We start from the raw sequence: 12,384 nt of genomic DNA, 5'->3' as shown, positions 1-12,384 counted from the left end.
ACTCATTCAGCGTCTTGGCCGCAGAGTGACTCCTCCAGTGATGACAGCAGCGGCAGAGAGAAGCACACTTGCATCGTGCAGTATGTCCTCTTCCCGCCACACTCTACCTCCACCAAGGACAGGTGAGGTTAGGGGTCAGCCTCCCAGGTAGCACTGAGAGCCAGACCCTCTGGCTCCTGGCCTTGGGCCTGTCAGGCAGTGTGTGGGGATGGGGAGGGCTTGTACCTAGCGCACCCTTGGCAGCTGTTGGGCTGTGGCTGCTTGGAGCTGCAGTGCCCATGTGCCTCGCTGGGCATGGCCTGCTGTGGCAGAAGGCTAGCCATTGATGTCTGCTCTCTGGGGGTGGAAGGTGCTACAGGGGTAGGCGGGTGGTGCTGGCCTGGGGGGTTTCTGGAACCCATGCAGCATGGTGGAGAGGCCTGAGCAAACACCTGGATGTGCAGGTTGCTCACCCCACCTTCGCTGTTCTCCAGCTTCTCTACAGATGATGACAATGACACAGAGGTGGAGGCCATCGAAATGGACACCGAGCTGAACCTGGTCACTGAGTGCTGGGTGGAACCACAGAGTGGCCACATCCACAGCACTGCTGAGAACTGGAGGTATCTCCAAGGGCTGCCCTACCAGAAGATCCCCAAAGCTGTGAGTCTCCAAGGGTAATAGGTAATAATTGGAGATATACCAATCTCCTAGAACTAGAAGAGACCTCGAAAGGTCATCGTGTCCATCCCCCTGCCTTCACTAGCAGGACCAATTTTTGCCCCAGATCCCTAAATGGCCCCCTCAAGGATTGAACTCACAACCCTGGGTTTAGCAAGCCAATGCTCAAACCACTGAGATATCCCTCCTCCCAGAGGGGTTGGGTGGAGGCAGGGGGTAGGCACGCATGGGTGTGGGTGTTGCAGGTCCTGCAGTGGGCTGTGTTTCCGGGGCTGAGGGGTTGGGTGGAGGCAGGGGGTAGATATGCATTGGTGCCATTGCTGCCAGTCCAGCTTTGGGTGAGGATGGTGAGCCCAGTCATGTGCCAGGCCCCCACTGAGCCGGGCCCTGTGCAAATACAAACCAAAGATTTCTAAGCATGGGACATTAGATGGTCGGACAGACGGCAAAGTCAGGGAAACAATGGAACAGTATTACTCAGCAGGATGGGCAGCGGTCTCAACACGCCTGCGGCCTTGCTGTTGTCAGGTCTTTTCTGGGCATCATGGCCAAGGAGACCTGGGGAGGTCAAAGCTATCTGGTGGTCCTTTTCAAAGGTCTCCTTTACTGTGATACCCACAGAACTATGGCAACCATCTGCTGGTGCGCTGAACCCACTACCCATCATGATGATGAATAGGATTTCACTGTCTCTGCGGGCTCCCTCGTCTGCCTGTACCCATCTCTCTGTCTTATGCTCAGACTGGAAGGTTTCTGGCACAGGGACTGTCTTTGTTCTGTGTGTGCACCGCTTAGCACAGCCCGTGACTAGGGTTCCTAGGCACGAGGATAAATCATTAAGGGAGATTTGAAGGAGGGTAGTGAGGCAGCTTTGCAGATGTTTATGGGATGCGAGGGGCAGCATGGGAGAAAGGTACAAAGTTGTTTGTTTGAATATATGCCAAGTGGGTGAAGGAGGCTGGCCTTGGGATAGTGAGAGGCAGGAGTGGACACCACAATCATGAATGAGAGAGAGAAAGTGAAAGCAAGTAGCTTACATTTGATGCAGTAAAGCAAGGGGAGCTAGTAAAGAGTTGCAAAGAAAGGAGTTTGGTCAAAGCAACGGGGTAAGAAAATGATCTCTATGGCAGCACTGGCTGCTTTTGGCATGGCCAGGAGGAGATTGTTGCAGCGATTGAGATGTGGAGTGATTAGCACCTAGATGAGTGCTTCAGTTGCGTGCGTGTCTAGGAAAGGCCCTATTTTACAGATGCTGTGGAGAAAGAATTGGAGTGACAGATACCCAGATGTGAGGACCTAAAGAGAGTCTTAGTCAAAGGTGTTCCCTAGATTACATGCCCGAGTGACGGGCAGGATGATGATGGTGTACGCAGTGACTGAGGAAGGAGATGCAGGAGGGAGGTTAAGAGCTCTGCTTTTTAGCCAGGTTGAGCTGGAGCTGATGGCTAGTTATCCATGAGATGTCAGGGAGGCAGGCCAAGATTTTAGTTTGGACATGTTGATAAATTGTATGGACAATTGTTTGTCTTTCTTTCACTATGAAAGATACTCAGAGACCAAATAGCCAATGTCAGTTAGGTTTATTGCTGAGTAAGGCTGCGATTTTAGTCACGGAATCCGTAACTTCCAAAGACCTCTGTGACATCAGCCAGCGCTGGCTGGCAGGAGGGACCCCTGCCGCTCCCTATCCCCACAGGTGGCAGGGGGGACCCCAGAGCTCTGGGCCACTGCAGCTTGGAGCCGCCACCGGAGGGGGACCCTGGAGCTCCCAGCTCTCCTCCCCTCCACCCACACCTGAGCTGCCCAGGCTACCTATTTTGTCATGGGTAGTTCTAGTAAAAGTCAAGGACAGGTCATGGCGTTCCATGAATTTTTCATTATTGCCCGTTACCTGTCCGTGACTTTTACTAAAAATATCTGTGACAAAAACTTAGCCTTAGCTATGAGGCAATAATAATGTACAGGGGAAAAGGTTCTTTGTGATACCAGTCTTCAGGAGCCATTTACATTCACTTTATGCGGAAGGCGTGCTCCCAAAACTATGCAATTGCTATAATATTTGTGTTTAATAGATACTAATATATATAATAGTGTGGATAATACCTAGTAATACAAGATAGATAGATGTGTGTATATGCTAGCCAGCACGTACTGGTCAACAGAGAGAAGGAGACAGGTCTGTAGCAGAGGTAGATCTGAGAGTCGTCAGCATAGAGGTGGCTGTCAAATTTATGTAGATGGATGAAATTACCTAGAGATAAGGTGTCGAGGGCTAAGCGAAGGGCATCAAGGACAGAGCCCTGTGGAACCCCCCCACCCCCCAGCAAGGTGCAAGACACACAAGGACACACTGAAGGTGAGATTGGAGAATTAGGAGAGGACAGTCACAGAAGCCAAGGGAGGCCAAGGTTTCAAGAGAAGCATGGCTGATAGATCATGGAAGGTGAAGGCGGAGCACTGGTTCTAAGCTTTGGTTAGGGAGAGGTCACGGAGTCCTCATCAGAAGTGGTTTCCTGGAGTGCAAGGGGCAGAAGCTGTACTGGAGGGTCTAGGGTGGAATTGGAGGAGGTGAACTCAGTCACCAATTTATGGATGGTGCCTTCAGCAATCGAAGGAAGATGGGGCAATAGTTGGAAGTCCACCTTTGACTCCTGTTGCCTCTCCAAGATGAGAGAGACTAAAACATGACAGTATTGTAAGTGAAAGAGCCAGAGAAGAGCGACAGGTTAAGCAGGGGATGAGGGTGGAAACAAGGGAGATCAGGACGGTTGGGATGGACCCTCCTGCCTTCAGACTTCCTCTGCCCTGGGACGTCTTCTGCTTGAGGCTTGTTCAAGACTGAGCCTGTATCCTTCTTGCAGCTGTACCCCAGGGATCTGGCCTGTATTAGCACCATGCTGACTTTCGAGTACATCAGCCAGCTATGCCAGAACAAGGAGTGGGTGGCCCCGGCTTTGGAAGCCAAGGCTGCTGAAGGTGAGTCAAGAATCTGTTTCTGCTCTGGCATGATGGACGGAACCAGGGGCAGAGCCTATTGCCAGCAAGACGAAGTTCTCAGCAGCTCATTCTGAAGCTCTGACAGCTCCCTCTTTCTGTCCGACAGCCTCAGTCTCCTGTGCAGCTCCCACAGATCACCCAGCCTGTGGCTCAGCTGGCGAGGAGGTGAGCTGGGCTTGTGAAAGCCGGCAGGCACCCTGAGGTCTCAAGGAAGGGGAGGAGAAATCCTCTGCTCTGGCTTGCGGAGCAGTTCTGGGCAGGGAAGAGCTACTGTCTGTCTCCATTCCCTGTTCCCTGGCTGGGCACTGTGGGTGTCTCAGGTTCTTTGCAGAGAGAATCCCTCTTAGGAGCAGGCGCTCACCTACTGTGGGCTGAACACCTAGATGGACAGCTGAATGTAGGAAGGGTTACAGACCAAACCATGAGGAGCTCCCTTCATGCTCCAGGAGCTCTGCTCTCAGGACCCTTCTGAACCTCTTGGAGCACTAAATCCCTTAGCTAGAAATTGCAGCTACCTGTCTGTGGGTCATGTTCCCTTGGCACCTCCTGATTTGGTGCACTAGCTGCCCAGAAACCTCGACTCATTTAACCTAGGTGACCATCCCTCCGGAAGCACAAGGGTCCTGGCGGGCAGCACAGCAAGGGGACACGTTCCTGCTTGTGCAGTTTCATGTTGGCACTGCAGCTAGCCATGGTCCACCAGTGGTACGGGAACTAGAACAGCCCCAGAGGCTCTCTGTCAGCAAGGTCCCCGCAGCTGGCTCTCTGTTGTACAGCTGGGGGCCAGGCTTTCAGGCAAGCTCCATTCCAGAATCTCCACTGTTCTCGAGCAATAAGTACTTCTCCTGGGAGCTGAGCTGTTCTGAAAGCCCTTCCCACTCTGGAGCCACTGGCCCTATGTTATGTGGCAAGGTAAACCTGGCACCATTGGGCAGCGGGATTTAACCACCAGCCAGTGCGGCTCATAGTCATCCTGTGATCAGTCAATACTCCGAGGTCCTTCTCCTTCTCTGTTGTGTCCCCCAACTGATGTGTCCCCAATTTATAACCAAAATTCTTGTTGTTAATCCCTAAATGCATGACTTTGCACTTTTCACTATAAAATGTCATCTCATTACTATTACTCCAGTTTACAAGGTCATCCAGATCTTCCTGTATGATATCCCGGTCCTTCTCTGTATTAGCAATACCTCCCAGCTTTGTGTCATCCACAAACTTTATTAGCTCATTCCCACTTTTTGTGCCAAGGTCAGTAATAAAAAGATTAAATAAGACTGGTCTCAAAACCAATCCCTGAGGAACTCCACTAATAACCTCCTTCCAGCCTGACAGTTCACCTTTCAGTACAACCTGTTGTAGTCTTCCCTTTAACCAGTTCCTTATCTACCTTTCAATTTTCATATTGATCCCCATCTTTTCCAATTTAGCTAATAATTCCCCATATGGAACTGTATCAAATGCCTTACTGAAATCGAGGTAAATTAGATCCACTGCATTTCCTTTGTCTAAAAAATCTGTTACCTTCTCAAAGAAGGAGATCAAGTTGGTTTGGCATGATTTACCTTTTGTGAAACCATGTTGTATTTTGTCTGTTACCATTGACCTCAATGTCCTTAACTACTTTCCCCTTCAAATTTTTTTCCAAGACCTTGCATACTACAGATGTCAAACTAACAGGCCTATAGTTACTCGGATCACATTTTTTTCTTTTCTTAAAAATGGGAACTATATTAGCAATTCTCCAGTTGTACGGTACAACCCCTGAGTTTACTGATTCATTAAAAATGCTTGCTAGTGGGCTTGCAATTTCATGTGCCAGTTTCTTGGATGAAGATTATCTGGGCCCCCCAGTTTAGTCCCATTAAGCTGTTCGAGATTGGCTTCTACCTCAGATGTGGTAATATCTACCTCCATATCCTCATTCCCATTTGTCATCCTACCATTATCCCTAAGCTCCTCATTAAAGACTGAGGCAAAGTATTTATTTAGATATTGGGCCATGCCTAGATTATCCTTAACCTCCACTCCATCCTCCGTGTTTAGCCGTCCCACTTCTTCTTCCTTTGTTTTCTTCTTACTTATATGGCTGTAGAACCTTTTACTATTGGTTTTAATTCCCTTTGCAAGGTCCAACTCTACATGGCTTTTGGCCTTTCTCACTTTATCCCTACATGTTCTGACCTCACTAAGGTAGCTTTCCTTGCTAATCCCGCCCATCTTCCACTCCTTGTAGGCTTTCTGCTTTTTCTTAATCACCTCTCTGAGATGCTTGTTCATTCCACTTAGGCAGAAGGTATAGACCATGACTTTTTTCCCCTTTCTTGGGATGCAGGCTTCTGATAGTTTCTGCAACTTTGACTTGAAGTAATTCCAGGCCGCCTCCTGCCTTTAGATCCACAAGTTCTTCAGTCTAATCCACTTCCCTAACTAATTTCCTTAATTCTTTAAAGTTAGCCCTTTTGAAATCAAAAACCCTAGTTCCAGATCTATTTTTGTTTATCTTTGCATCTAGTTTGAACTAGTTTTGTCGTCTTACGATGTTTACCGAGGATGTCCATTGCTGCCTCATTCATTACAGCATTGAAATTGTTGGTCATTGTTTCTACATATTCCTCTAGAGCAAGCAGTGGGGCAAATTTTCTGCTGATCATTGCTTGGAATGACTCTTCAATGTTTTGGTCTCTGAGTCTTTCTAAGTCAAACTTGGTTCTGGTGAACTTTGGCCTGACAGTTTTCCTTAGCCTCAGCCAAAAATTTAGCATCGCATGGTTGTGATCACTTCTAATATCAGCACCAGAAAAGCTCCTTGTTTTAGCTCTGTTAATCCCAGAACGAAATCAGGTTGGCACCATGATGTAGTCGATCTGGCTGTGACATAGGTGTGTGCCATGTTGATCATCTGGATGCTTTATTTGCTCCTAATGTGTTTGCAAGAACCAGATTGTTATAGCTGGCAAACTCCAAAAGTCTTACTTCTCTCGCATTGGTTACCATGTTACAGAAAGGGTCACAATAATCTCACCAATCTGCCTGTGCGTCAGTACCCATGTTAGCATTCCAATCTCTTTGTACAATCAGGATATTGTTCTTGTGTACCTTATCGATGATATCTTGGAGCTGATTGAAGATTTTTACAGTTTGCTCATCGTCATAATCTGTTGTAGGAGCGTAGACTTTTACCACTGTGATATTAAATGGTATTGCCTTTAAACAGATGGAAATAAGCCTGCTGGACACTGGGCAGCATCCTAATACTTAATTCTTGATATCTTTATGCATAAGAAATCCTATGCTGTTGACATATTTGTCCTCTCCACTGTAATAGAGTACATGTCCTTCTTCCATTAGTACCTCTCAGAAGTTCTTCCATCTGACCTCAGAGATTCCTAGGCAGTGCCAGGTGTATTGTTCCATTTCATATGTGAGTTCTTTCAACCTCCCTATTTGTCTCAGTGTCCTTACATTCCATGTATCAGAGGGGGAGCCGTGTTAGTCTGGATCTGTAAGAGCAGCAGAGAATCCTGTGGCACCTTGTAGACTAACAGATGTTTTGGAGCATGAGCTTTCGTGGGTGAATACCCACTTCGTCAGATGTCATGCATCTGACGAAGTGAATATTCACCCACGAAAGCTCATGCTCCAAAACGTCTTAGTCTATAAGGTGCCACAGGATTCTTTGCTGCTCTTACATTCCATGTGACTAGGGTGATGTTATCTCTTCCGCGGCTCCTCTTTGTTGGCGTTACACCTGTAGTATACTTGACGCGTCTGCCCTGTTGGAAACGGATGGCGCAGTCATTATTAACAGGGGCTGTGATCAATCTGGTATGGACATCCTTGACTTGCTCATCATATGGTGTCTTGGCAATTTCTAACCTGGTGGAGCCCATCCTTCTCCAAGCAGCCCCCTTTTAGTCGCCTCTTACAATATGCAGGAGGAGCAGTGGGCCTATTCTGTCCCCAAATCCACAGGGAGAATATATGCAAAATATAAAGTATTTCCCAGTCATACTGTTTAAATATGACTCTACAGCACTATAGTAAATGAAACAATCACTTCACACGGCTGTGGCTTTTTTGGGTAATGCTGACTGCTAATTTGGCTACTGAGATCTGAGTATCACTGCTCTACAGGATCTCACTGATTTTCTTTCAAGAGATAATTGAAAAAATGCATCGTGCCCTGCAACAACTCTCTCCTTCTTCCAGGTCATAGCAGACAAGAAACGTCTGCATCTCTCTCTCTGTAATCTGTTTGCCACTCATCCCATCTCCTGATCTCTCTCCATCCTCTCTCATCCCCCGCCTTGCTCTCCTCTGGCTTTTGCCCCTCACAGGTTTCTCCCATCTTAAAAACAAAAAACCATCCATGGCCCCACTTGCCTCTCCAGCTATTGCCCTGTCTCCTTTCCCTCTCTGAACTCCCAGAATGCATTGTCTGGAGCTCCTCCTGTCCAGTCCCAAACTAGACCCTCTCCAATCCATTTTTCGCCCATTGCACTCCACTGAAAATGCTCTTGCCAAAGTCTCTGATGATCTCTTCCTAGGCAAAGCTCAGGACCAGCACTGCATCCTCCTCCTCCTGGACCTGTCAGCTGTCTTGGACATTCTCGACCATGCTCTTCCTCTTGAAATCTTGTCCTTCCTTGGCTTCTATGATTCTGTCCTCTCCTGGTTCTTCTCCACCTTCAGCATGTCCTTAGAGAATTAATCTTATCCCCTGCCCCACATCCAGCTTTCATGTGGGGCTCCCAGGGCTGTGTCCCCTTGTCTTCTCCCTCAACACCTTCTCTTTGGGTAATCTCTTCCACATCCACAAATTCAACAATCATCTTTACGCTGATAACTCAACCTCTGCCTTTCTACTCCAGACCTGTTGTCTTCTGTCGAAACTACGATCTGGGACTGTCTTTCTCATCTCCTTGTGGATGGCGAGCTGCCAGCTAAAACAGAACCCTAACCGTTGCCAGACAAACCCTCCCTGCTACCTCCTTTTTGCGTCACCGTGGACAACACCATACTATTGGTCACTCAGGCCCTCTGGTTCACGCCTCTACCTGGGTCCTTGCATCTATGCAGTACCTAGTAGTGTGTTTTTACTTAGAATGCTGCAGCGTTTCAGCCTAGACCCTAGCTAGGCTAATGGGAGGGTTCTCCTGTGAGGGTAGGTAATCCAGCTCCCCGAGAGGTGGTAGCTAGGGTGACAGAAGAGTTCTTCCATTGACCTCTCACTTTCTAAACCAGGGATTAGGGCGGCTTAACTACACTGCTCAGGGGGATGGATTTTTCACACCTTTGAGTGACATAGTTAAGCCGACTTAATTTTCTGGTGTGGACCAGGCAGAAGTCTTGTGTATTCTTTCTGCATGCCATCTTATCAGAGAGAAGTGGGGGAGGGAATCTCCTGTAGTGGATAACTTCTTGGTGATATCACCTCCCCCACCGTGTGTCTGTGATATCCTGGGACCAAGACGGCTACGGTAACACTGCACACATGTCTAAGATACTGCTTTTCTATCCAGCCCCGCAGCTAAACCTCTCATCTTGGCTCCTGTTATCTCTCATCTTTCGATTACGGCAGCATCCTTTTCTCTGGCCTCGACCAATGCAATCCTACCCCACTCATATGGATTCTGATGCTGCTGCAAAGTTTCTTTTCCTGCTGTGTAGCTTTGACCACATTACCCCTCTGTCAAGGTTTTTTCCCCCACTTTGAACTTTAGGGTACAAAAAGTGGGGACCTGCATGGACACTTTTAAGCTGATTTACTAGCTTAAATTTGGTACGCTGCCACCAGCCAGAATTTAGTGTCTGGCACACTTTCTGTTCCCCCACAACCTTCCCTGGGGAACCCAGACCCAAACCCCTTGGGTCTTAAAACAAGGAGAAATTAACCATCCCCCTCCTTCTCCCCTCAGACTTTCCCCTCCCTGGCTTGCCTTGAGAGGCTTCACACCAATCCAAACTCCTTGGATCTTAAAACAAGGAGGAATTAACCATCCCCCCTCCTTTCCCCCCACCAATCCTTAGTGAGTTCAGATTCAATCCCTTGGATCTTAAAACAAGGAAAAATCAGTCAGGTTCATAAAAAGAAAACTTTTAATTAAAGAAAAAAAGTAAAAGTTATCTCTGTAAAATCAGGATGGAAAATGCTTTACAGGGTACTCAGATTCATATAGACTAGAGGGACCACCCCCCTTAGCCTTAGATTCAAAGTTACAGCAAACAGAGGTAAAAATCCTTCCAGCAAAAAGACACATTTACAAGTTGAGAAAACAAACATAAGACTAATCCACCTTGCCTGGCTACTACTTACAATTTTGAAACATGAAAGACTGATTAAGAAAGATTTGGAGAACCTGGCATGATGTCCCAGCCTCTCAATCCCGAGAGCGAACAATGAACCAAACAAAAAGCACAAACAAAGACTTCCCTCTACCAAGATTTGAAAGTATCTTGTCCCCCTATTGGTCCTCTGGTCAGGTGTCAGCCAGGTTTACTGAGCTTCTTAACCCTTTACAGGTAAAAGAGACTTTAACCCTTAACCATCTGTTTGACACCCTCTCTCTGCATCCTTTCACTGGCTTCCTCTTCTCTTGTTATCAAATGTAAGCTCCTTGTTTTTACTTCCAATGCCCTTAACAAGCATCCCCACCCAATGTATGATCTCCCTTGGTGCAGAAAAGCCAGATCCCACCTCCATTTGGCCCTAGGTGCCACCCTCCAGCTTCCTCTTGTTAAATTCTCAAGCAAGCCCTTTTGTGATTTGTCCCCTGCTGCCCCTCACGCTTGGGTGGAGCTCCCTATAAACAGCCCCCAAAGGAACCATTAGCCTCCTGCAAAATCTGTTTTGCTCTGCCGCCTACAATCAATTGTGTGCTGAGACCGCTGCCTGTCATGCTGACCAATGGCATGCCTCTGTGGCCGTCTCTTGTCCTTAGATGGCAACTCTGTGGGACAGGGGCTCTCTCTTTGTTCTGGGTTTGTCCAATGCCTAGCACAGTGAGGTCCTACTCAACGACTAGGACTCCTAGGTGCTACCATAATACAAATAATTAATAATAAATCCTGTGTGATTCCTCCCCCTCCATGGCTTTAGATGCCACCACACAGTGAGCAACAAAGGCGTCTTTAGTGTGCATGTATCCCAGCTTGTGCTGCTTCCAGCTAACAGGCTCTCCTTGTGGGTCCAGCCACTTGGTGCCCCAGGAGGAAAGCAGTGCCTTATCTTCCTTGCTCTCCTTGCAGACCCTGACATGGGGGCTGGCTCCAATGTGCACGAGATCCCATTCCAGTTCAGCCTCCTGAAGCTGCTACCCAAATGCCAGCAGATCGAAATGTTCTTCCTCATGCTGACGGGAGGTGAGCACTGACAGTTGTTGGAGATAGGCAGCAGAGGGAGGACAGTGAAGCCTGGGGAACATGACGTACTGGGGTCGGGCATTCATTGTAACCACACTCCTTTTGCTGCAGAGTTGTTAGCAGGGACAGTCCTTTCCATAGTATTGACTGTGGTAATTGTGCTTTTGGGGAAGAAAGGAGGGCAGGATTTGCTGCTGCTTAGTTTCTTTGTTTCCTTCAAAACCAAGCCAGATGCGCACCTACAAAGGGGAGAGAAAAGCAAAGCAAAGGGGATATGCAGCTGCTGGCTCTGGTGGTGGCTCACTTGCCATCTCACTGCTGGAGAAACACAAGCACAGCACAGAGACTAATCAGCAATCCAAGCTCTGGGAAACTAGTGCCACCCTCAGGCCGTTCAGGAAATTGCTTTTTGTTGTCTTTCAGGCTCCCACAGGAAAGAGGAAATCAGGTGGGGAAGGAAAAGGAGGGAGAAGGGGCAACAGCAGAAACGAATGCCTTGCGTCCCCGGTGGTGGTAGGGATCTAGCTGGAGCCAGGGAGATGTGAGGTGATCTGTCTCTCTCTCTGGCCCAGTCTGGCCAGGGCAGCTCTTAGGATCAGGCCAGTGAAGGCCCATCAGTATTGCTGTGGCGCCTGGTGTCCCAGAGTGGGATGGGGGGGTCTTTCAGCCAGTGCTCTCAGGACCCCAAAGGAGGTGATGGGTGCAGTGCCCCAGCGTGTCATTATTTTGTTCACCAGTTGGATCTAATTTACGACACACCAGTTCTGGTCCATCGATTTCTGTCCCGCAGTCCTCCAGCAATATTCCGACACTCTGGGGTGGTATCAGCAGGCTGCCTAGTTTTGGATGGATGTGGTCTGTCTCCCTTCTGTACTTTTTCTGTTAACATTGATTGATGTAGGTGATTGGAACGTTTTTATAAACTTTCATCTGCTTTCGCACCATTGACCGCACACCTGAGGGAGGCCCCTTGGGCCCCAGTTATTACAGCAGTGCAAGGGAGCTGCCTCCTCTCCTCCCTGCAGTGGTGCCACCTTGTGTTTCCCAGCTGGGGCATGCGGAGTGGCTCCTACAGCCCCAGGGTCACTGACAGAGATGTTGGGGGTTGCTGCTGCTCCTGTGCTGGTGTTAGCTTGGTAGCAGGTTTGTTTGTTAGTGCCAGGCCTGGGTCTCTGTGTTTGTCTTGTGGCCTCCTACCTCTTGAACCTTGTCTTCAGCGTGGTTCCAGTATCTGGTGTGGGTGGGTGCAGAAAGGTTTGTGTGGCTGGTAGCAGAGGGCTCCCTCTCAGCCTTGTATAAGCTCACCTTGCAGACATAATGGGAAAACCTCCCCACCCACATGCAGCTGGCTCTTTGCAATGGCCT

The 12,384-nt window shown here is 48.4% G+C and overlaps 1 protein-coding gene across 16 annotated transcripts in view; it reads left to right on the top strand.

The window, feature by feature from the left end:
- SZT2 (SZT2 subunit of KICSTOR complex) overlaps positions 1-12,384 on the top strand; it is a 76,556-nt gene that overhangs the window by 22,733 nt on the left and 41,439 nt on the right. For all 16 annotated transcript variants that reach the window (XM_030571681.1, XM_030571683.1, XM_030571677.1 and 13 more), the window contains 4 exons: positions 25-122; positions 474-642; positions 3,522-3,636; positions 10,906-11,019. In XM_030571681.1, the coding sequence (XP_030427541.1) occupies positions 25-122; positions 474-642; positions 3,522-3,636; positions 10,906-11,019 (496 nt within the window). The remainder of the gene's footprint in view (positions 1-24; positions 123-473; positions 643-3,521; positions 3,637-10,905; positions 11,020-12,384) is intronic.

This window comes from Gopherus evgoodei, chromosome 8 (genome assembly GCF_007399415.2).
Source record: "Gopherus evgoodei ecotype Sinaloan lineage chromosome 8, rGopEvg1_v1.p, whole genome shotgun sequence".
Classification (NCBI taxonomy): domain Eukaryota; kingdom Metazoa; phylum Chordata; order Testudines; family Testudinidae; genus Gopherus; species Gopherus evgoodei.
The sequence above is the reverse complement of the archived record's forward strand: the minus strand, read 5'-3'. Positions and strand labels throughout refer to the sequence as shown.